The sequence below is a fragment of the Impatiens glandulifera genome, chromosome 2, assembly GCF_907164915.1.
Source record: "Impatiens glandulifera chromosome 2, dImpGla2.1, whole genome shotgun sequence".
NCBI classification, from domain to species: Eukaryota; Viridiplantae; Streptophyta; class Magnoliopsida; order Ericales; family Balsaminaceae; genus Impatiens; species Impatiens glandulifera.
Window position 1 is genome coordinate 23,524,006 of NC_061863.1, and position 25,629 is coordinate 23,549,634.

Sequence of the window (25,629 nt, forward strand, 5' to 3'; positions counted from 1 at the left end):
GTAGTTCAGCGAAGATGCAATGGCCTTACTTGTCAAGAAGTTTGGCAAATTCATGAAGAAATCCAACTCATCCTATAACAACAACAACAACTCTTCCTACGACTACAAAGATAACATTCGTTGTTTTAATTGTGATACCTTAGGTCATTACATGTCGGAATGTCGGAAGCCAAGGAGAGACGACAATAAGCCAATTGATCAGAAACCGAAGGAGGATCATCAACTATCCAAGAACAATAAAGATTAAAAAGCAATGGTGGCAGAAGAGAGAAAAATCAAATGAGCTCAAAATTATTCGGATAGTGATGATAAAGAAGTTAGGTGTTTCATGGCCAACGACGAAGAGGTATTTGATTTCATCTCTGAAGAGTTCACTCGGGACGATCTAGTTACTGCCCTCAATGACATGGTCATTAAGTACAAGAAACTGTCTGTTCGTGCCTCAACTCATCCAGACAACACAATCCAGGAAATAGATGAACTATCCTCTAAGAACGAGAAACTCAAGGAGATAGTTTAGATACTAACGAAGGAAAACGAAAGAACAAACTAAGTGATTGTTGTATGGACTAAGTCTGGAGATGTGGTCAACCAAATTACAAGTTATAAGAGGCCTGCCAACTGCAAGTTTGTATTAGGATATGAGAACAACAACCAAGACAAGTCATGCAAAGAGTTAAAATCCAAGAAAGACAAATTTCCTTTCATAAATTTTGTCAAGGGTACCTCAACCAACATTCAAGCAAATCACGATGCAGATGAGTCAGTAACTAAAAGGGAAATAAAATATGTGGAGCCAACCTACAAGTCACGGTGGCTTAGTCCTGAGAGAAGGAAAGCCAGTCAATCAGCTAGACATGAACTTGATAAACGGTCAACGAGGTATTATGAAAACTCATTCTCAAAACACTATGACTCATCTCAAGACATACAGAGAGATGTCAAGCCTAATGTAAGCATATTTATTAAGACTAACACTTGAAGATTCATCAAAATAGTACAAGTATGGATCTCTAAAGGATTGATCAACCGTGGACCCAATTAAATGTGGGTACCAAAATGTGTAAATAATTTTATCTTGCAGGGTAAATAAATAAGATATCTGGAGGATTCAGAATGGTACTTGGATAATGGATGCTCTAGGCATATGACCAGAAATAGCAAGATTCTTACTAACATTGTAAGGGAATCTAGATCAAAGATCACATTCAGTGATAACTCCAAGGGTAAGACTGTGGGCAAAGGTAAGATTGTCCATGGTAATCTAACCATAAACAATGTGTTACTTGTTGAAAATCTGTGCTATAACCTTCTTAGTATAAGCCAAATATGTGACATAAGATACATTGTTGAATTTCATAACAAGCGTGCTTAGTTAAGGATCACTAGGGGAGTATCCTGTTGATAGGGCATAGGATAGGAAACGTTTATAAGGTAAACTGGAAAAACAAGATACCTAATCCTATTTACATGATAGCTAAAAATGATCAAAACTGGCTTTGGCATAAAAGACTAAATCACTTAAACTTCAAAACTATTAACTTCAGAAGTTCGTCGACCCCGACGAAGAGACTTTTGTCTTGTTTGCCTCCTTGTTGCCAACATCTCCGGACATTGAATGCCTATCACTTCAGCATCTTCCCAAGTTTGGTCTTCTGTTTGGGCCCCATCCCAATTGATCAGCATATGTCTTTTCATTTTCTCATGCACCATGATGTCTTGTTCATCCATAATTTTGTCGGTCCTGGTTTGTTGTGTACTAAGCTGAGGGATATTTTCAATCGCAGCAGGGGTTCCTTTGAATGATTTTAATTGTGAGACATGGAAGACATTGTGTATCCTAGTGTCGGTCCTAAGTTCCGGCTTGTAAGCAACTTTCCCAATTCTTTCCAGCACTTGACAGGGCCCAAAATACTTTGATGAGAACTTGTGGAATAACTTCTGGACCGAGCATTGTCTATATGGATTTAACTTCACCAATGCCAGCTACCCACTTGCAACGTGATATCTTTTCTATTGTTGTCCTACTATTGCTTCATACGATTCTGGGCTCTTTTCAAATGGAATTTTATGATTTAGAGTGTGGCTTCCCTGACTGTTAATGATACGTTCACCTCTTCCACTCTTGAGTTTCCTGCTACATACGGTATGTGGACAGTGGGTATCCATATATTGTTTCAAAGGGTGTTGTTTGTATTTCTGTATGGAAATTAGTGTTAAACCATCATTCAACCAAGGGCAACCAGTGTACCCAATCTTTCGGAATTTGGCCGGCCATGCAACGTAGATAAGTGACCAAGCATTTGTTGACTATCTTGGTCTGGCCATCCGTTTGGGGGTGATAGGTAGTGGATAAAGCTTGCTTTACTCCTTGTATCCTTAATAATTCTTGCTAGAAGGTGCTTAAGAACACTTTGCCCCGATCGCTGATGATAGTTGTTGGCATTCCGTGGAGTTTGGAAACATTATCCACAAATAATTCAGCTACGGTCCGGGAAGAAAAAGGGTATTGCAGACTCATAAAGTGAGACATTTTAGATAATTTGTCAACTACCACGAATATAACACTTTTACCTTTTGACTTAGGCAAACTTTCAATGAAATCCATGGAGACTGATCCCCAAAATCGATTGGGAATTTCTAAGGGCTGAGGCAGACCCTTATAAGCTGAATTATTAGATTTATTCTTTTGGAAAACTTCACAGGTTCGAACAAATTTTCTAATATCTTTAAGCATCTCTGAATGTCCCCTTTCTGCTCCCAAATGCATGGCTGCAATTAAGGTATTTCTGAGATCGGTATTCCTTCCCACCACCAGTCGGTCCCTTTTTCTTAACATCCCTTGGTCATATGAGCATTCAGGGTGAGAATCAGCATTAGCACTAATTTCACAAATGACTTTGGCTAAGTTTGGGTCTTCTTCATAGCTTTCCTAAATTTGTTTTTGGATGGCAGTGTGGTAGACCGAAATTCCTGTACATTGGACCCCTACTACCTGCCTGAACAGAGCATCTGCCACTAGGTTTTCTTTTCCCCTTTTATATTGAACAACAAAATCGTATCTCACCAGTTTGTAGAGCCATTTTTCTTGTGCCGAGGTTTGAACTCTTTGTTCCAGCAAGTATTTAAGAGCTTCATGAATTTCTTGTATCTAAGGTAAGATCTTCACTTCTCCACCGCAAAGGTCAAGGCCATCAGCTCTTTTTCATACGTGGATAATGGTAACTTCTCTAGTTCAATCGCCTTTCTTATGAATGAAATGGGTCGTCCTCTTGCATTAATACTTCCCCAATACCATCTCCACTTGTATCGGTCTCTACTACAAAGGGAATATTGAAGTTGGGAAGCGCCAGGACCAAAGGGGAAAGTATATGTTAGGATCGGGGACGCCCTTGGAGGACCGAGGTGTTCTGGTTCTGGAAGGGTAGCCGCTTACAACACACAACACACAATTTGGTATTAGTCCGGTTAGAGACTAAAACCGTTCTCAACACTACGCAAACTGTCACAGACTCTTGAACCGGGTTCAAGGGCGGAAATGTCTGTTTCAGTCTAAAGCAACGCACACGACTTGGATGAGGTTTATGAGGAGTCGGTTTAAGGAGTATGTATAGACCGGTTTTGATTATAGGAATAGGATTATGTTTCGGTTAATGTATTTCGGTTTTAGATTAAGTAGGCAGGAAATAAGTGAAAGACACAAGACAAGATTTTTTATGGATGTTCGGAGCAAACCCTCCTACGTCACCCCTTCTTCTCAGATTATGAGAAGGATCTCCACTAACTTTCAAAGTTACAACAATTACAATGTCGGTCGAGACTAACTCGCCGGTTACACCAACTCACTCTTGATGTAATACAATGATACAATACAATAAAGCTTTCAGTAAATGAAACAACAATTTTGGATCGCGTGTGAGATTTCTTTCTCTCTCTTAAAGTATTTCAGAACCGTAATAAATGAGGTCACTTCGTCTTCCTTTTATAGTGAATAGGATCCCAACGGTCATTTTCTTCTCTCACCGTGGGATTGGTCAGTTCAAGGTCACGCCGGTTCAGAGATGTTGCGTGCATGTTTCAACTTCCTGACACTTAGCAAGCATGCATATACCGATCAGGTATGGATGACGTAGCCGACTTGCAGTTTTGGACACGTGTCAGACATGCACCTTCCGATTGTCTGAGTCGGATCTTCGGATCAGCAATTCATCATTGTCTTTATCGCATGCTTCTGATCCGTATCTTATCTTCTTTTATTTTCCCAAGACACGTCTATTTCGTCATATTACGTCATCTTTGTAATTCTTAGTTTTCGGTTGACTCTTTCGTAGTGTGATCCGGCTGAAGTATGAACTTTTTCTTTGCTAGCCGGTCTGTTGGAAATGTTGAGGCCGATTCCTCTTGATCATGAATTGATCATCTGGAGCCGAATTGCTTTGATGTGTTCTCCAGCCGGTTTATACGACTTGGTCTGTTCCTGCACATAAGAGTTTATAGTAGTTTAGTTTTTTCTGGCCGGTGAAAATTAACTTACTTAGTTTTTCTATCAATTTCTCCCTTTTTGATTATTTAGAATAAATATTCAAAACTTGTAATGTATGGCCGGTTTGAAAATTAACTTACTTATTTTTTCTATCAATTTCTCCCTTTTTGATTATTTAGAATAAATATTCAAAAATTGTAATGTATGGCCGGTTTGAAAATTAACTTACTTAATTTTTCTTATCAATTTCTCCTTTTTTGATTATTTAGAATAAATATTCAAAACTTGTAATGTATGGCCGGTTTGAAAATTAACTTACTTAATTTTTCTTATCAATTTCTCCCTTTTTGATGTTTTTCAAAGAAAAATTTCAAAACAAGTAGGTTTTTCAAAAAGTGTTTAGTAAAATCATTACTTTGAGAAAATTAACGTAGTTCTGAAACAAAGCATCAATAAATAACATAAGTAAGTTGTTCATAAAGAGAAAAATAAGCTAAGGATTGGATGATCCTCCATTTTCTTTCTCTTTCTACCTCCTTTCCTCCTCCTCTTTCTCCTTCTATTCCCTATCTCTTCTTTCCGCGTCAATTCGCCATCCGGTAAATACACTTGATATGCTGGGAGTTCGCTAGTTGAACTAGAAGGCACCGCCTACTGGTCTGGGTGGACGAGATGATTGGGCAACGGTCGGACCATAACTCGGAAGTGCGGTTGATGTTTCAACTACTTTCTTCTTTCGCGGGTTAAGTCGTGTAGCATTTTCCTCTTCTTCTTCATCTAGAGGTTCCTCAAATTGTCCATCCGGTTGAAACTCTTTGATACCGCTTTGTTCCACCTGATGCAGCAAGCTCACAATCTTACGTTTATTCTTGTTCCTTATTTTCATTGAGTGCGAGGCTTGTGCTGATGTGGATTCCGGTTGAGCGGCCTTTTCTTCCTCATTGTATTTCTTGGCCAACTCGTGGTCCTTGTATTCGGTTTCCTTTCTTAACCGTTCCCTAGCCTCGTCTTCGTCTTGAATTCTCCAAGTTGTCTCGGCATCTGCACGAATCTGCTCTTGAGTTCTATCAGCTTGCAGCTTGGACAACTCCTCAATCTAAACTGCCATAGCCTGCATCATTTCAAGCAAAGGAGCGGTTGCGGTTTTGACAGATTCATCGATCATTGTTTTGATCGAAGTTTGAACCGTTTCGACAATCTCAGAGTGAATAGATGCCCGGACGGTTTCAATTAGATCGGTTTGAATGGTTGCAATTTTCGCATCTGTAGCAATGTTGTACTCGTTGAGGGAAGAGATGATTGTGTCAACAACAACTTCTTTCATTTGCTCAAGTCCCGGAGTCTGATCAGTCTGTGGTGGAACTCTGCTCCGGTTTTCTGCTGTCTTAGAAGATTCTCTGATATGAAAAATAGGTTTGCTTTGAAATTGATCGGCATGCAGCAAAACATTTTTGCACACTTCTCTCCATTCTGCCTCGAGCCGGTCAACATTTTGAGCAAGATCATTCTGTACTGTCTGAAATTGCTCAATCATACTTAACTCCATCGAAGTTAGTTCTGCTCCTTCTGCCTTCTTCATGGCATCATTTACCGCTTGCAGCTTTGCATACTCTTGCATCATAAGAGTCTTAGCATATGCGGCTTGTATTACATCGGTACCCGTTACCTTGAGAGCTACTTCTTCTAGAGCCAAGAGTTTCTCCCAATACTTGTTACCGTTGAAGTCAGAAATCATGTCTGATAGCTTCGTTTCACAACGCAACCTGACCCATAGGTGATAAGGGGTGACCAGCTCTTCAGCTTCCTTGTTCATATCCCGGATGAAATTTTGGAACATTTCTTCCTCTTCTTCTCCTGAGATAGAGACCTCGGCTTCTAGCACAATTTCAGTTTGTTCGGGTTCTGCTTCATTGTCTCCTTGCACCGGATAGTCCTCAATTATAACTTTTTTACCTTTGTTAACCTGAGACGGACCTTCAGGTGTGATCGGTGGATTTGTCGGTCCGTCTTGAGCCAGTTGGGGAGTTGATTCGGTTGGAATGGATTTGTCCCCAACCGATCCGGATGGTTCATTTTCTTCGTTGTTTCCCTCCTGAGTCGGAGGGGTGACGTTTTCTGAGTTGGCCGTTTCTTCGACCGGATGGATTTCAGTTTGACCGGTTACTTCAACCTGATCAGATTGTTGGAGAGGACTTGTTACATTGTCTTCTGTTTCATGGATAACCGTTTGGACTACGTCCTCTATGATTTGAGGTTCGCAATCCCACATCGTTAATTATATCGTCGAGGTTCTTGGTTGGAGATTTGCAGTTTTCGGATTCAGCGCTAGTCTCCCTATCCGAATTCTACTTTGATTTCGACTAAGTTTCTTGGCTCCCCGAGGGTTCGGTTTGCCGTGATGAGGGAGAATCGGCCAGATTTGGATGGACTGTATTGATTGGAATCGACTGAAATAGTTGTGCGGTTTTTTTGGTGAATGGTCCGAGGATAGAGTTTTCTCGGAATCTGCCGGTTTCTTGGCGCTTTTCTTCGCCGATTTTTTTACTCTTCCCCTTTTCTGCGGGACTTCGGTTTGAATAGCCTTTTCCTTTGGATCGGCTTGTTTGGAACTTTCACCAGCGGTGCAGACGAACTGGTTCCTTTTGAGGACTTGGTCCTGGATGATTTCGGCCTATCCGTTTTAGTAGTTCTTTTGCTCATGTGCTAAGAATTTCAAATATTACCGGATGCGAGCGGTTCACCTTCACCGAGTTTGACTTGAAGGAACCGTAGGATCTTCCCTATCTGCATGGCGTATGCTTGAACACGACCGTCCTTTTTCACCACCATTTCGCAGAACTGTTCGAACAGAACACTTCCCCAGTCAATATTGTCGCTGCGGACAATCGCCATCAATATTTTCAGTTTCAGTTTTGTCGAGTTATCGAAGTTTCCTCCTTTACCATGAAGCGATTTGGAAATTATGTCTACCATCCATCTGAACTCTGGCTTGATTTTGTTCTTCCGGCTGGAGTGAGACACCAGATCCGTGTCATCACTCGATATGGCCAACCGGACAGCGTTAGATTCCGCATCCGACAAGCTTGTTTTGAAGTCCAGCCCGGTATTCGGCAAACCGAGCGCTTCCGTGATATTAACTAACTTGCCGTACACGGTGGCGGAGACTGTCCTCTTCGTCAAAGTCGTCGTCTTCAGAAATTCTTCAACCTCCGTCGAATGCATGACGAACGGGCCAGAAATGTAAGTTTCTAACCCAGAATCTCTTAACGATTGAAGCGCATCCTTGTGTTCTTCTGTAGCGTGTTCATCAATGTCGTTGAAATCGACCTGCAAGATTTATTTAAACGGTGCTTTATTTAGATCAATGGCGAGGAAGATGAACTAGGAAGATGAAGATCAGAGAGAATCGGAATGCAAGAGGAAACTTAAGTTTTTAGAGAGAGAAAGCGTGTGCAAATAATGAATTATTTTAGTCTTATATAGGGAGCGGTTTTGAACGGTTAGAAGTTGAACCGTCACTTTGTTCTGAGTTTTGGCGCCAAATTTCCCTCCAAAAGTTACTGCAATAACTTTAGGCGGTAATTGCAGAGAGTAACTATGGGCGGTAAACCGTGGGCGGTAAACTTTGAAATTTTTCAGATATGGTTTGAGATTTTGATTAACCGGAAATTTTGTTAACCGGAATCTTTGATTAATAAGAAGTCTTTTTATTTAGTCAGAGCAGAACCAGAAAGAAACTTATGTGAAAATTGGAGATTTAAGGATATGAAATTTTATATATTAAGCCGAAGCAAAAAGAGATTAAATGGTTGTCTGGTCGTACAACAAAATGACCAGATAACCGGAAACTGCAGAAATTTAAAGAAGATCAAGCCAATCCCCCTCGATCATCCTGTCAACCCACTCATCCACAGTGTCACCGGTTCGTTCCTCAATCCTCGATATCCATCTGTTCAGCATGGGTCGAGTCATGGTGTTGGCCGGTCCGATAGGGACACCGGGTCCAAGGTTGTGACGATGAACTTCCAAGTATCGGGTGATTTGGGGAGCGAAGCCGATCCTTCCCCTTGGAGCTGAGACATGTTTCTTCAAATTATTAAAGAGATATGAAGCCCAGTTTATAGGCGATTTTCTGACGATGGCTATCATGATGTCGAAAGCCTCCCGGTTGTAGTTCTGGTTGGGCATTCGGCCCATGATAGACCGCTGGACCAAGTCATGAAAGACTTGGTATTGAGGAGCAAGGTCGTTCTTTTCTCCGTGTTCATCAACTGGATGAATGGAGCAGGAGAAGATGAAGGCATAGTCTTCTTTAGTCGGAAAGTACGGCGTTGGGAAGTCCGAAAATCCTTCGGTTGGGAGTTCGAAAAAGTGGGCAAAGTGTTCTTCGGTGATCCGAAGAAATCTTCCGTTAATGATGGTCCTTATGCTGCCATCATCAAGTATATGCCCATTGTTGAAGAATTCATACACCTCCTCTTCGAGGATGGTGTCCGAACCTTCGAGAAATCCTTACAACCCCGATTCTATGATCGGTGAAAATATGGTTTCTTGAAACCGAGAATTCATCATTTCATGGAAGTCGACAATGATGGTGTTTCTCATCTCAGCATTCATTTTTAGGAAAGAATATGAGCAAGGAGTGAATGATAGTTTTGAAGTTTCGAACTTAGAGAGAGAAAGGAATAATTGAAGTGTGATTTGATGAAGAAGGATGATGCCCCTTTTATAGTGTGGGCGGTTGATTGCATTTAATGAGAATATTTGAAAAAATCAGACCGTTTATGTCTGGTCATAAAGGTTTTATCAATTTTCAAGGAAGTAATGGATTGTCTGGTCTAATTGGATTAAGCATGCTTCTTGGAAAGCGAACATTTCAGTTTTCAAGACTGATTTGATTTGGTTTAATATGACGCATTTAATGTTGGTTATATCTTTAGGATTCCTTTGGTTTCGATCGAAAAGGAAAGAAAATATTTTCATTAATAAAATATATTAAACCGGTAGTACAACAAAATTACCGGTTTGATGATTGAGAAAAGAGATGAAAAAGGTTTAGACATTAGATGAACCGACAGCTTGATTCTTCTTGGCCTTTGCTGCTTCCCACCGGTCGATTAGTTCTTGGATTCTCTCCTTCGTGAGCACGTGCTTCGAATGAAGAGTGACGAAGGGTTCGGAGTGGATATCCAAATTGGCACAGAAACCGCTTAGCTGAGGAGCATAACCGATTTTGTTTGAGAGAATCATCTTCTTCAGATTGCTGAAGATGATCCAAGTCCAGTTTACCGGTGTCCCAACCGTGACTGCAATCATCATTTCAAAGAGCCTCTGGGTGTAGTAGTAGCTTTTCCCTCTACCCAGAACTGACTTTCCCAGAATCTCACACAGAATCTGGTACTTGTGAGATAGTTGGCTCTTAGCACACCAGGGCTTAACTGGGATGTTAGAGTTGGAGAACCGATGACACATTTCTTCAATGGTCACCGGGGAGTAAGTGAGGTCGGTTACCCCTTCTGTGGGTAACGCCGCAGTATTCAGCGAAATCCGTCTCGCTGAATAGAAATGATTGACCATATACCCGTGCCACGATTATGTCTCGGTGCACTTCTTTTGCCATTTCGAAGAACTCATCGACTACTAGGTAGTCGATGATGAATCTGTTCTCCAAAAATCCTCTTAGCCCGCTTCTTTCAATGGCTAAGAACATGTCTTTGATTCCATGGTCTTCATATTGGTGTATAGAATTGAAATCAGCCAGCAGAATTTTCTTGGCGAGTGGATCGGAGTTCATGGTCTTGTGATAGTTTTAGTTCAAGAGATTTTTGTGAATAGTGAATTTTGTGAAGTGTTGTGAAGAGTAAAGGGTTGTTTATATAGCCAGGGGTTCGGCTAGATTAATAGGTTAAGCATGCTTAGTGATGTCATCGATTAGTTAATAGGCTTTAACTTGTTGAAGTGTATAATGATTATTTCCAATGCAAAGTTAATCATTACTAAGGATATTCATGATGACAATAAATCTATTGACAATATTTTAGTCTCTCTCTCTTGATGATGGACACGTGTCGTCATCTCGATTGAGGTAAACTATTTTATTAATTAAAGGCTTCATTTCTCAAGGTGTGCATGAAAACGCGGTTAGTTGTCCCAAGTTAACCAGAAAAATTCAGTTTATCTAAACCATGATGCATTTATACTAATCGGTTTTCCGTGACCGGTTTTAGTTGGATATCTTATTCCGATATGAATAAATGTTGAGTCGCATCAACATTTGTTCAGTTTTGGATTAAATTTATCCACTTCTGCCAAGTCATTTCAACCGCTTAGTGGGTATACATGTGGTTTGATATCATGAAGTGATCAGGCATAACGGGAGACTTCCTTCCGGTTAGCATCCTTGAATATTTAATGACCTATTTGAATATGGTTTGAGAAGCGAAAGCTTCTCCCTGAACGCATATCCCGGTTTTTCATGATAATGTATGTAAACAGTATGCATGTATGATCATGGTATAAGTTGCTTGCTATCAGTAAGTCCTAGAATATTTCTGAAATGAGAAAACTTAGCTTCTTGTAGCGGTTTGGTGAAGATGTCAGCTACTTGTTGCTCTGTTGAGACGTATTCCGGCCGGATGTGCTTTTGTTGAACATGCTCCAGGATGAAATGATGTCTTATATCAATGTGTTTCATTCTTGAGTTTAACACCGGATTGTATGTGATCGTTATTGCGCTGGTGTTGTCACAAAATATTGGAGATTCTTCAGCTATTACACCAAAATCTCTTAGTTGCTGTTGGATCCAGAGGAGTTGTGCACAACAGCTTCCGGCTGCTAGGTACTCTGCCTCTGCGGTTGATGTTGCAACTGAGGTTTGTTTCTTGCTGTTCTATGTAACGAGTCGGTCACCCAGGAATTGGCAAGTTCCACTTGTACTCTTTCTATCGATTTTGCATCCTGCGTAGTCTGCGTCTGAGTAACTTATGAGATTAAATCTTGAATCTTTTGGGTACCAAAGTCCCACATCTTGAGCCCTTTCAAATATTATAATATTCTTTTAGCCGCGGTGTAGTGTGATTACTTTGGGTTGGCTTGAAATCTCCCGCATACTCCGACCGCAAACAGGATGTCCGGTCGGATGGCTGTTAAGTAGAGCAAAGATCCAATCATTCCTCGATATGATGTGATGTCAACGGCTTGACCATCCTCATCTTTGTCTAATTTTACGGAAAAGGTCATCGGTGTAGCCGCCTCAGCACATCTATCCATTCCAAATTTCTTTAATAGTTCGGCTGTGTACTTTGACTGGCTTATGAACGTTCCGGTTTCGATCTGCTTAACCTGAAATCCTAGGAAGAAACTCAGTTCTCCCATCATACTCATTTGAAATTTGTCAGTCATCATTTTTGAGAATTTATCACATAACTTTGGATCGGTTGATCCAAAAATAATATCATCAACATATATTTGAACAAGTAATATATGTTCCTTTTTCTCAAATTTGAAAAGTGTTTTATCGACTGAGCCTATTGTAAACTTGTGATCAAATAAGAATTGCGTTAATGTGTCATACTAGACTCTTGGAGCCTGTTTCAAACCGTAAAGGGCTTTGTTTAGCCGATAAACATGGTTTTCGTATTCTGAATTTTTGAAACCTGGAGGTTGATTAACATACACCTCTTCATTTACTTTACCGTTTAGAAAAGCGCTTTTAACATCCATTTGAAAAACTTTGAAATTTTTAAAAGTTGCAAATGCTAGAAATATTCTAATGGCTTCAAGTCTAGCTACATGGGCAAATGATTCTTCAAAATCAACGCCTTCTTCATGTTTATAGCCTTGAGCCACTAGCCGGGCCTTGTTCCTCGTAACTAAACCGTCTTCATTGAGTTTATTTCTGAATACCCATCGTGTTCCTATAACCGGTTTGTTTTTTGGTCTAGAGACTAGGTACCAGACTTTATTTCTCTCAAACTCGTTTAATTCTTCTTGCATTCCTAGGATCTAGTCGGGATCTGACAATGCTTCATCCACCTTTTTCGGCTCAATTTGTGATATGAAAGCTGAGTTTTCATAGTGTTCCAAATTATGTTGCCTAGTTCGGACGGGTGAGGATATATTACCTATTACTAGTTCAAGAGGATGATTTTTGTTCCTTCTGAGGTTTATTCGAGACGTGTCTTCCAAGCTTTCGGTTGGTTGATCAAGGTTAGACTGATCGGTAGGCTGAACAGAGTTAGATCGACCGATTTCTTTAGTTGAAACTGAAGAGTCAACTTTCTGCGGTAAAGCAGCTTGAACAGGCTGAGGTTCAGCATCAACCGCTTGATCATTAACAAATCGTCTAAAAACCGGGACCTCATTTTCATCATCAGAATATATATTGAAATTTTCCATTCTGTTGTGAAGGTCGAAGGGTAATGCAGTGTTTCGTTCAACCGATTCATCAAAAACAACGTGAGATGTTTCTTCAATTGTTAAAGTTCTAGTGTTATATATTCTATATGCTTTACTTACAGCTGAGTATCCCAACATTATTCCTTCATCGGATTTAGCATCAAAAGCGGTCAAATAGTTTTTGCCGTTGTTGTGAACAAAATATTTACTGCCAAAAATTCAAAAATACCGTATGTTTGGAATTCGATCATAGTATATCTCAAAAGGGATTTTGGAAAAACGTTTAGTTACTAGAGACCGGTTTTGAGTGTAACATGCGGTATTGATAGCCTCAGCCCAAAATTTTTGAGCAATACCTGAATCGGCTATCATTGACTTTGCGGCTTCCTTGAGAGTTCGGTTTCTTCTCTTAGCTAGACCGTTTTGTTGAGGAGTTCTAGAACTAGACAACTCGTGTCTAATACCAGAATCATCAAGAAAAGTAGTTAATTTGCTGTTTGTAAACTCAGTTCCTCTATCACTTCTGATTTTGTTTATCCGAATAGATTTTTCATTTTGTATTCTCAAAATCAGTTTGATCAGGTTTGGTGTTGCTTGATTCTTAGAGGCTAAAAATATTACCCAAGTAAATTTAGAATAATCATCAACGACTACCATAGTATATTGCATGCCTCCTAGACTTATTACTCTAACCGGACCAAACAGATCCATATGCAGGAGTTCTAAACATCGTTCGGATTGATGATTTCCTTTACTTTTGAAAGATGACTTTATTTGTTTAACCATTTGACATGCAGAACATACATTATCTTTTGAAAACTTGACATTTGAAAAACCGTAAACCAATTCCTTAGAACAAATGAAATTTATTGTTTTGAAGTTCAAATGGTTTAGCCGTTTGTGCCAGAGCCAATTTGGATCGTTTCCAGCTATCATGCATACAGGATTTTCAAACTTAGTTTTCCAATCAACTTTGTAGATATTTCCCATTCGGTTACCGGTTAATAGAATGTCATTTTTATGATTCTTAACTAAGCATGCCTTCTTATGAAACTCAACTTTGTATCCTACATCGCACATTTGGCTAATGCTTAACAAGTTGAAATGCAGGTTTTCTACCAATAGTACATTATTTATAGACAGGTTACCATGGACAATCTTACCCTAGCCCACAGTTCTACCTTTTGAGTTGTCACCAAATGTGATAACTGCTCCAGTTTCATAGGTGATATCTGCTAGTAGTTCACTGTTACCAGTCATGTGTCTTGAGCAACCACTGTCCAGATACCATTCTAAGTTTTTTAGCCGGTTGCTTCTCCTAACCTGTAAAAAAGAAATATTTACACATTTTTGGTACCCACATTCAGTTGGGTCCATGGTTGATTAGTCCCTTTGGGATCCAGACTTGAATAAGTCGGATCACTTTCCCGGTATCTATTCTTATGGTATTTGGCTTAACTTCTTGATCCTTGCTCAAGAATGCGTTATATCGCGATGATGAATGTTTTTGAGGTTGAGATGTACTTGTTTTATTTTGTTTATTTTCTGTCCGGTTGGCTTTCTTTCTTTCACGATGAAGCCATTTTTCTGATTCGGTTGGACTTACATATTTTAGTTCCGGTTTTATGACAGTTTCTGCCTCGTTGTTGGTTGAAGATCTCTTGACAAATCTTACAAAGGGAAGTTTGTCTTTTGTGAGTTTCATCCCTTTAGGTTGATTTGGTTTGTTTGATTTGTTTTGTTTGTATCCAACACCAAATTTACACTTAGGATGTCTTTTGTATTTGCACATCTGATATACGGCTTTACAAGATCTTTCCCAAGAAGCCGTAATATACAGTGTTCGTTCATTTACTTCATTTACCGGTTGAACTGTCTCCTCATTCTCTAAGGATAGTTTAGCCAGTTCATACACTGTGGTTTCGCATGACTCATCAGCGATACCACTTGACTCTACGGTTTTATGTTCTACCGAAGTCAGTATATAGACAAATATGTTTCTAAACTCAGCGACCATTTCGTTGAGTGCAGAAATCAGATCTTCCTTAGTAAATTCATCAGAGGAGAAATCAAATACCTCTTCGTCGTTTTCCATGAAGCATGTTACTCTCTCCTCATCATTTTCGTTGTCGGAATACGCCCATTCACTTCCACCGTCGGATGCAATGAGTGCTTTTTGTATTTCCTTCCCTTCATCGGCTTGCTGGTTATCGTTTCTCCGGTAATCGTTCCGTTGGTTGTCATTTCTCCGATAATCATTCCCTTGGTAGTTGTTACCATGATACCGGTTGCCTTGGTAGTTGTTGCCTTGATAGTTGCTTTCCGGTTTTCTATCGTCTCTTCTTGGTTTCCTACATTCTGACCTGAAATGTCCAAAACCATCACAATTATAACATCTTTTATTTGATTTATCAACGTAATTATAATTGAAATTGTTGTTAGATGGCGGTTGGTTCTTCTTCATGAATCTTCCAAATTTCTGAGCTAGCATCGCCATCACATCTTCACTGATCTGGTCAGCGTTTTTGACTGGAGCCGGAACGGTTGATACTTGGATCACCGGTTCCACAAATGTAACCAGAGCTCTAGTTGCGGTTGACGTAAATGCTTCGTCTTCGATCCGAGACTTAATCTCGAACTCATAAGCTTTCAGATCCTCGAACACGTCATATAGTTTCATCTGCCCGAGATTGCTTGATTCCCTCATCACCATGGTTTTGATATCCCATGTGCTCGGGAGTGACCTTAAAGCCTTAATAATCACTTCCCAGTTGTCGTATCTTTTTCTGAGTGTTTGTAGCTCGTTGACCACACTGGTGAACTGGTTGCTGAAATCTTTCATGTTTTCCCCCGGTTTCATCCTGATGTTCTCATATTTTTGAGTAGCCACCAAGATTTTATTCTTTTTTGTTCTTTAGTTTCCTTCATGGATCTGAATGATCGTCTCCCAGGCTTCCTTTGCACTGTCACAATCTAATATCTTGTTCAATGTGTTATCGTCTATAGCCTTGTAGATGTGTCTCATGCAATAGTTGTCCAGGTTACTTCGTCTTCGATCTTCAGTTGTCCATGCGTCTATCTCCTTGTTGATCTTGATTGGCCCTTCCTTCAGAACTCTTCTCATCTCATCATCCAGCGTAATCAGATGTAGATACATCTGTTTCTTCCAGCTGCTAAATGCTTCACTGTTTAGCTTTGGTGGCTTGTCGCTGTGGGTCATGCTTCCCATTTTCTTCGGTTGCTTGAGTGCTAAGAGTCTCGCTCTAATACCACTTGTTAGGATCGGGGACGCCCTTGGAGGATCGGGGTGTTCCGGTTCTAGAAGGGTAGCCGCTTACAACACACAACACAAAATTTGGTATTAGTCCGGTTAGAGACTAAAACTGTTCTCAATACTACGCAAACTGTCACAGACTCTTGAACCGGGTTCAAGGGCGAAAATGTCTGTTTCAATCTGAAGCAACACACACGACTTGGATGAGGTTTATGAGGAGTCGGTTTAAGGAGTATGTATAGACCGATTTTGATTATAGGAATAGGATTATGTTTCGGTTAATGTATTTCGGTTTTAGATTAAGTAGGCAGAAAATAAGTGAAAGACACAAGACAAGATTTTTTATGGATGTTCGGAGCAAACCCTCCTACGTCACCCCTTCTTCTCAGATTATGAGAAGGATCTCCACTAACTTTCAAAGTTACAACAATTATAATGTCGGTCGAGCCAAACTCGCTACTCGCCGGTTACACCAACTCACTCTTGATGTAATACAATGATGCAGCACAATAAAGCTTTCGGTAAATGAAACAACAATTTTGGATCGCGCGTGAGATTTCTTTCTCTCTTAAAGTATTTCAGAACCGTAATAAATGAGGTCGCTTCGTCTTCCTTTTATAGTGAATAGGATCCCAACGGTCGTTTTTTTCTCTCACCGTGGGATTGGTCAGTTCAAGGTCACGCCGGTTTAGAGATGTTGCGTGCACGTTTCAACTTCCTGACACTTGGCAAGCATGCATATACCGATCAAGTATGGATGACGTAGTCGGCTTGCAGTTTTGGACACGTGTAAGACATGCACCTTCCAGCTTTCTGAGTCGGATCTTCAAACTTGTTAGGATCGGGGTCGCCCTTGGAGGACCGGGTGTTCCGGTTTTGGAAGGGTAGCCGCTTACAACACAACACACAATTTGGTGATAATCCGGTTAGAGACTATAACCGTTCTCAACACTACGCAAACTGTCACAGACTCTTGAACCGGGTTCAAGGCAAAAATGTATGTTTCAGTCTAAAACAACACGCACGACTTGGATGAGGTTTATGAGGAGTCGGTTTAAGGAGTATGTATAGACCGGTTTTGATTAATGGGTAGGATTATGTTTCGGTTAGTATTGGTTTGGTTTTAGAGTAAATAAGAAGGAAATGAGTAAAAGACACAAGACAGGATTTTTTATGGATGTTCGGAGCAAACCCTCCTACGTCACCCCTTCTTCTCAGATTATGAGAAGGATCTCCACTAACTTTCAAAGTTACAACATTTACAATGTCGGTCGAGCCTAACTCGCTACTCGCCGGTTACACCAAATCACTCTTGATGTAATACATTAATACAATATAATAAAGCTTTCGGTAAATGAAACAATAGTTTTGGATCGCGTGTGATATTTCTTTCTCTTTCTTAAGGTATTTCAGAACCGTAATAAATGAGGTCGCTTCGTCTTCCTTTAATAATGAATAGGATCCCAACGGTCATTTTCTTCTCTCACCATGGGATTGGTCAGTTCAAGGTCACGCCGCTTCAGAGATGTTACGTGCACGTTTCAACTTCCTGACACTTGGCAAGCATGCATATACCGATCAGGTATGGATGACGTAGCCGGCTTGCAGTTTTGGACACGTGTCAGACATGCACCTTCCAGCTGTCTGAGTCGGATCTTCGGATCAGCAATTCATCATTGTCTTTATCGCATGTTTCTGATCCGGATCTTATCTTTTTTTATTTTCCCAAGACACGTCTATTTCGTCATATTACGTCATCTTTGTAATTCTTAGTTTTCGGTTGACTCTTTCGTAGTGTGATCCGGCTGGAGTATGAACTTTTTCTTTGCAAACCGGTTTGTTGGAAATGTTGATGTCGGTTTCTCTTGATCATGAATTGATCATCTGGAGCCGAATTGCTTTGATGTGTTCTCCAGTCGGTTTATACGACTTGGTATGTTCCTGCACATAAGAGTTTATAGTAGTTTAGTTTTTTCTGGCCGGTGAAAATTAACTTACTTAATTTTTCTATCAATTTCTCCCTTTTTGATTATTTAGAATAAATATTCAAAAATTGTAATGTACGGCCGGTTTGAAAATTAACTTACTTAATTTTTCTTATCAATTTCTCCATTTTTGATTATTTAGAATAAATATTCAAAACTTGTAATGTTGGCCGGTTTGAAAATTAACTTACTTAATTTTTCTATCAGTATACATTGTTTCAACAATAGAAATGCATCTTTAGTTTCTTCATTCCATGCAAACTGACCTTTTTTCAACAGGGCAGTGAGGGGACGTGTTATAGAGCCGTGGCCTTTTATAAATCTTCTATAATATCTGGTCAGACCAAAGAACCTTTTCAATTGCTTAGTAAAGTCTGGAACTGGCCATGTGCTCATTACTTCTAACTTCGCTGGATATGTGGCTACACCATTCTCATCCAGAATATGGCCTAGATAGGAAATTTACTTGCACCCAAAATTGTATTTTCTTCTGTTAAGGAATAACTCGTTATGTTGCAATATTGAAAGTACCTTATGTAAGTGGTGAATATGCTTCTTCCAGCTCAGGCTGTATACTAGGATGTCATCAAAAAATACTAGCACGAACTTCCTTAGGAATTGTTTCAGGGTTGCGTTCATTAGGCTTTGGAAGGAGGATGGAGCATTGGTTAGGCCGAAGAGCATCACCAAAAACTCATACAGACCTTCATGAGTCCGGAATGTTATTTTGTGGCAGTCACCTGGGTGCATCCTTATCTGGTGGAACCTTGAGCACAAATACAGCTTGGAAAAGAACCTGGACCCATGCAATTCTTCCATTAATTCTTCAATGACCGGGATAGGAAACTTATCATTGATGGTTGTTGAGTTTAGCCGTCTATAATCAATACACATTCTCTAGGATAAGTCTTTCTTTCGGACCATTACCACAGGGGCGAAAAAAGAGCTGTGGCTTCTCCTTATGACTCCCCTGTCCAGCATATCGTTGACCAAATATTCAATTTTTGTCTTCTGTAGAACAGGATACCGGTAAGGACGTAGGCATACAACTTTCGTGCCTTCCTTTAGTGGGATGCGGTGATCCTGTTCCCTGGCTGGTGGTAAGTCCTCAAGTTGCTGGAATATTGGGCTGAAGTCATCTAGCATTTGCTGAAGGTCTTCAGGAATATCTTCTGGCACCCTTGTAGAGAGTGAAAAAAAATTGTGCTTCGTTTTCACTCCTTATTTGGACCATGGCAGCGACATTGCCTTTCTTTAATAACTTCTCTAGGTGGTCACCCTTCATTAGATTGATATGTGTATGGGGTATGCCTTGCAAGACCACAGTTATCCCTTCTTTTTCAAAAAAGAGGGTTAGTTTTTCGAAGTCCCATTTTGAAGGGCCTAGAGTAATCAGTCATTTGATTCCCAACACAATATCGTACCCTGTCATGGTTAATACCTTCATGTTTGTTTGATAAAACTTACCTTCCATAGACCATTTCAAATCTTGGAAAAAGCTAGAGCGTAGAATGTTAGAGTCGTCTGCCACTTGGACCGATAGCACTTGGTGGGAAGTATGTCATGGCTAATGTTCTTCATTATCCTGTTATTAATAAAGTTATGAGTGTTGCCTGTATCAATTAGGATCACAACCGGCAGGTTCCCGACTTTGCCAAGAATTTGGAGTGTTTGGAAGTTTTTTGAATTATAACTTAGTTTTCTGAGTTCTTTGTATCAAGAATCGAGTTCTTGATTGTTGGGACCAAGTGCGGAATTTTATAATCAAGCGCAGCGGAAATAATATAAGAAGAGAATTCGAGATTAAAGGAAAGAAGAAACAAAGATGAGAAGAGAATTCTACTAGAATATACTTAGCAGTCCAAGATAGAGGTTCAAGACCGAGAAGATAATTAAGAGTAAGAACTTTCACAAAGTTTTCATTCATCCCCAAAAAGAGGGTGAACATCAGCATATATAGCGGATGAATTACCCGAGAGTAGTCGGTTATAATTCTGTTACCACAACTTTTGGGGACTTAATCAACAATCAGTTTTGAGGGAAATAGAAAAACATAATTAAAATATTGCTATTCTACGAAAACAAAATTTCCGACCGAGTCTCTAGCCCAAGTGTTCCATAGGACCGTAGAGGGTGTTGTTTTCTCATTCGTGGATCGTAACAGATTTCTTCACATAAATAATCATACAAAGTGAATAAAATACATTAAAATGTGACAAGTCTTACTATTCTTGGACAAACCCGAACTCAAATCTATATGTGGTTACCCTACCTAACAACTAGATAAGACTCAGGAAAGTAAGTGTCCTAACAGCTGCATAAGGATGAGGAAGAGTAATGGTTTGGTTCCTATTGGGCTTTTATATTCATTACATTAATAGGTATCCAATAAACGGTCTGGAGTTTTTTGGTTTCAGCAGTTTTTGGAGTTGTTTATAATTCATTGCAAGGAAACATGTTAATTATATGGGTTGTTTGTTTGAAGTAAGCTGCAGGTCTGTTTGGTTATAAGAAATTAAGGCAAGTATGGTTTGATAAACAAAATATAAGTTTGAGCACATGAAAGATCGTTTTCAGTATAATATTCAAAGCGTTGAATAGATGCAACTGATCACATAGATTTGATAAAAAAAAATGAGGGTAAATGATTTGTTGGGTATAAAAAATCATGAAAAATATGTAAACAAAAATAAGGATGTTGGACAACAAATATTTATTTTGAAATAATCCTTTCATTTTAATTAATTCTATATCAAATTATTTCAATAAAAGAAATAATGAAAAAAATTAAGTTTAAGAGTCTAAACTAAATATATATATATATATATATATATATATATATATATATATATATATATATATATATATATATATATATATATATATATATATAAATGAAAGCATAGACAAACCTTCTCTCCAATGAATTATAATGCAAGACCCACCCCTTATTACAACACAATTGCTTCTTAACATAAAATCGAACAAATTCTAGCCTAAGATATAAAATTCGGGAGCCAAATGGGACATTTTTTTAACTTATTTGTGATAGTTTCCTACAATCCACAGATAAATGGGTCCAAATTAAATCTTTGAAATTTCAATAACACTCTCTTTCTTTGTAGTAACTAACGCTATAACAGCATATATATCGTGATACAAGATAATTATTTTTTCTCAGTCATGCGGTATGTCAGGTCTTAAAATGGTGGTCCAAGCTAGCATGTTTGTTATTGTTCTTTCATGAATGGAAGAAAAATTTCATGAATATCTGTTAACACAAAAGTTCCTGTATAATCATGCAATTTACTATCATTAAACCAAATATATATTGTGTTCTATATAATTTTATTTTAGGTTTTCATAGCCTTAAAAAATTGTAGTTTCATGGGTTCAATTTCCTTATTTCTTTATTTTTATTTTTGCGTTGTAGGAAGCAGATTCAAAGAATATACTTTATGAATTGGATGAAAATAAGGGATGAAAGTCACATAATTAACAAAATAATGGATGTACAAGATCAAATAAGAGAGTGATGATAGAAAGCCAAGATACAAGGTTAGGCTGGTTGTCAAAGGTTTTGGCTAGAGACATTAAATCGATTATGAAGAGATTTTCTCACCGATAGTGAAGATGACTCACATTCGGGTGGTGTTAGGTCTAGCAGCTTGTATGAATCTTGAGGTTGAACAGCTTGATGTCAATACTTCATTTCTCTACGGTGATTTAGATGCGAATGTTTATATGGAACACCCTGAAAGTTACAATAAGAACGGTGTGGAAGGCAAGGTTTGCAAGCTTATTAGAAGTCTGTATGGTTTAAAGCAAACACCAAGGTAGTGATATCTTAAGTTTGAGTCGTTCATGACCATCCATGGGTACATGAAGATGTCTACAGATCATTGTGTCTTTGTGCAAAAGTTTTCTTCTAATGATTTTATTATACTTCTCCTATATGTTGATGACATGTTGATTGTAGGGAGAGACAAGCTCAAGATTGCCAAGTTGAAAAAGGATTTGGTTAAGTATTTTGAGATAAAATACTTAGGTCTAGCAAGATAAATTCTTGAAATGTAGGTCATTTGTGATCGGGTGAAGAAAATGTTATGGCTGTCTCAAGAGAGATTTATTGAGAAGATTCTAAAAAGCTTCTGTATGGACAAGGCAAAGACAATTGCTTGTTCATTGGCTATACTTGAAAATAAACAAAACAATGTATGAAGAAGAAATACAAGAAATGTGCAAGGTTCCATATGCTTCATTAATAGGTTGTATGATGTATGTAATTGTTTGCAAAAGACCGGATATAGCTCATGCGGTTGGAGTAGTTAGTCGTTTCCTTTCAAATCCCGGTAAGAGACACTAGGAAGCGGTTAAATGACTAATGAGATATCTTCGAGAGACCTATAAATACTCTTTGTGTTATGGTATTGGAAAACCACATGTTGAAGGGTTTTCTAATTCACATATGAGTGGTGATATTGACACAATGAGCTCAACTTCAAGATATTTGTTTACCTTTGGAGGAGAAGTTGTATCATGACAGTCTCGTCTATAGAAATGTGTTGCTTTGTCTACTATATAAGATGGATATATTGTAATTACTGGATGTTATAAGGAAATGAGATTGATGAAGGAATTATTGAAGGAAGCTAGTATTGTACAAGACATGTTTGTTGTGTTTAGTGACTCACAAAGTGCTATGCATGTGAGAAAGAATCCAAGTTTTCATTCAAGTTCAAAACACATCAAAAGAAGGTACCATTGAATTCTTGAAGTTCTCGATAAGAAGGAGTTATACTTGGAGAAAGTGCATACAGATGAGAATGAGTAAAATATATTGATAAAGGGTTTGTCAAGAGGCAATCATGAGATATATTGTGCCAAAGCCGGAATGGTTTTGGTAGGGGCGTCATAATGATGAATTTGTATGGCAACATACTCCCATGGCTCGGAAGGGGGAGAATTGTTGAGGTGTTCCTTGCCATAGGGTCGGTTTTAACTTTAAGGTAAGTAAACGAGCTAGAGTTTTCTATTATAAAAACGAGTCAGGGTTTTCTATTATGAAAATGGGTTAGGGTATAAATACATTTTTTGTATTTTTTCTCTTAACACAGTAAGGTTGAGAGTGAGTGAACAGATTTAGGGATTTTTGGTTCCATCTTTGTTCTTTGATTGATCTAGAGAGAGGTATTGGGAGCTTTTGATTGTGGACTATTCCAATCATTCCTAATGTAATCACTTTTTTCATTTGAGAGCAGGGTATTTAAGTTTATACTATTGACATTTCCTTGATTTAGTGAAACTTATCCCTCCCGTGGACGTAGGTCGATTTTGACCAAACCACGAATATTGTGTTGTTATTGTTTTTTCTATTTTAGTTTTGATAAATCTGTTATTCTTTATAGAAGATTTGTGAAGTAATTTGTTATAGATTTGATTTCTAAGAAGATCTGTGATTTTGCTGTTGCAAAACCCAACATAAAAGAGATTGTTGTTGTTCATCGAAACCAAATCTTGCTACTTGTTAGGTACCATCCTTCGTCATCTTCATTTATTTATCTATTTTTGGCTTTGATTCATGCGCGGATCACTCCCTCATAGAAATACAATTGCGTGTATGAAAAAATCAAAAAACCAAAATTTATTTATTCTTGTGGTTAATGTCGAATCGATAATCAGATAAAAAGAACACTTAATCCACAAATATATTGAAGCCAAGGCTCTTTCTAAGGATGCCAACATAAATTGTAATCAAGTCATTTTGGAGAGTTTAAAATTTTACCTAGGTAAAATTTAAATAAGATTTTTCTTTTTGTTGTTATGTATACATGTCCATGCAATTAACAAGGTAAAGAGGCCCTAACTAATTTTAAAAGTAAACTAAGGTTTCTTTCTAAAAGAAAAGACATTACTAACAACGCACGGTGATTCGTTTTTTTATCACTCAAATTTGAATTGGTGTTGTGTTTTTTAGATAAAGCAGCTTATTTAGCTAAATCATAATTTTCATTCTAAATTTTATAATCCGAATAATATTTTTAATTGTTGGTGGGCCGTTTGTTGCTCACACTTTTGATTATCTTGATGATTATTTCTCGAGTTCGTGTTCGTTTCTTTCTTAACAACAAAAAAAAGATGAAGTTACAGGACCGACCCTAGGATAATCCTAATAAACTCATGGGTTAGGGCAAACTCACCCCAAGGGCAGCCTAATTGTTTTTAAAATACTATTAATAACTTTTTTTGGGTGGAAAGAGTATTTTATTTACAAATTAAAAAAACAAACTATTAATTATATATATTTCTGTCATTATATATTGTCAAGAAAAATAATATGGAGTCAAAAAAATATTGACAAAAAAGTTATGTGTCATTTCTTCTTGAGTGGATTAAATTTTAATGGGGAGACAATTTTTAAATTTTCAATCTACTCAAGAAATTAAGAAATGAGACATCATTTAAAAAAAAACATTTTTGTTAATATTTTTTTTCCCTTGAAAAAATATATATTATTATTTTGTTCTAATTATATAATATTTATGTTTATCTATTCGAGACAGATATAAGATTTCCAACCTCTTGAATACATATTTATTACTCAACAACCAACAATACATATTTACAACTTAACTAACAACACCACCAATACATATTTATTAGTAAGCTATATGTCCTCTATTTGAATTCCATTTTAAATTCTTCACAATATTTTCACCTTTACCAAACTCACCAAACTCAAGCCAAACAAGCCTAACAAATCAAACAAACTCTAAAACTAAAGTAATATAATGCTCAAATAACTTACTTAAATAAAATAAAATTATATTTAAAATTATATTGCCACGGTTTTAAAGTACTTTACTGCCTTAAAAAGTGGACTTAATATTTCTCTATCACAATCACAACTACAACCATAACCATGTAAAGTTGGCATTTTTTTCGGCTAAAAAATGTTAATTTTTCTTTCTTTTTTATCTTAAAAATGATTATTCATTTTTTTTTCTCTAAAAAACAATTATTATTCATTTTCTCTCTCCAAAAAGTCATGTTTCAATCTTCTTTTTCTGTGCTCTTTTTCCATTTATTTCCCAAAAACATGTGACAAAGACTTTTTGTTCTCAATAAGATAGGGAGCCTTTTTTTTATGAAGAGAATGAAATGCCCTTACTCAATCTTCTTCTTTTTAAGGAGTCGTACTAAACCGAAACTAGCTAGAACTAACTTCAAGGAACTAACCATCTTATTTGTCCAATTAAAAACTGACTCAATATCTCATCATTCTCTAATTGTTTTCACATTTTCTTATATTTTTTATTAAGTTAATATATTTTTGAGCCTTAATCTGATATCAATAGTTAGAAATTGCAAAATATAAATATTAATCTAAAATGAAAACAATAAAGTAAAATAAATAACATAGAATTTAACGAGATTCAATTACAATTAGGAAACAAAATCTGAGAGGTGTTTCCTGAATTAGAAAGAGT

At 37.9% G+C, this 25,629-nt stretch overlaps 1 protein-coding gene across 1 annotated transcript; it reads right to left on the reverse strand.

Annotated features, from left to right (window-relative positions):
* Window positions 1-1,521: 1,521 nt before the first annotated feature.
* On the reverse strand, window positions 1,522-2,770 carry LOC124924506. The gene is made up of 3 exons (XM_047464535.1): window positions 2,414-2,770; window positions 2,042-2,199; window positions 1,522-1,957 (listed from the first exon to the last, which is right to left on the reverse strand). The coding sequence occupies exons 1-3, from the start codon at window positions 2,768-2,770 to the stop codon at window positions 1,522-1,524; spliced, it is 951 nt and encodes a 316-aa protein (XP_047320491.1).
* Between the last annotated feature and the right edge of the window lie 22,859 nt (window positions 2,771-25,629).

Coding starts and splice junctions, on each gene's coding strand:
- LOC124924506 (XM_047464535.1), bottom strand. CDS start 2,770: ATGCATTTGGGAGCAGAAAGGGGACATTCAGAGATGCTTAAAGATATT. Junction 2,200..2,413: donor TCATCAGCGATCGGGGCAAA/GTGTTCTTAAGC, acceptor ATTTCCATACAG/AAATACAAACAACACCCTTT. Junction 1,958..2,041: donor TTTGAAAAGAGCCCAGAATC/GTATGAAGCAAT, acceptor AAATCCATATAG/ACAATGCTCGGTCCAGAAGT.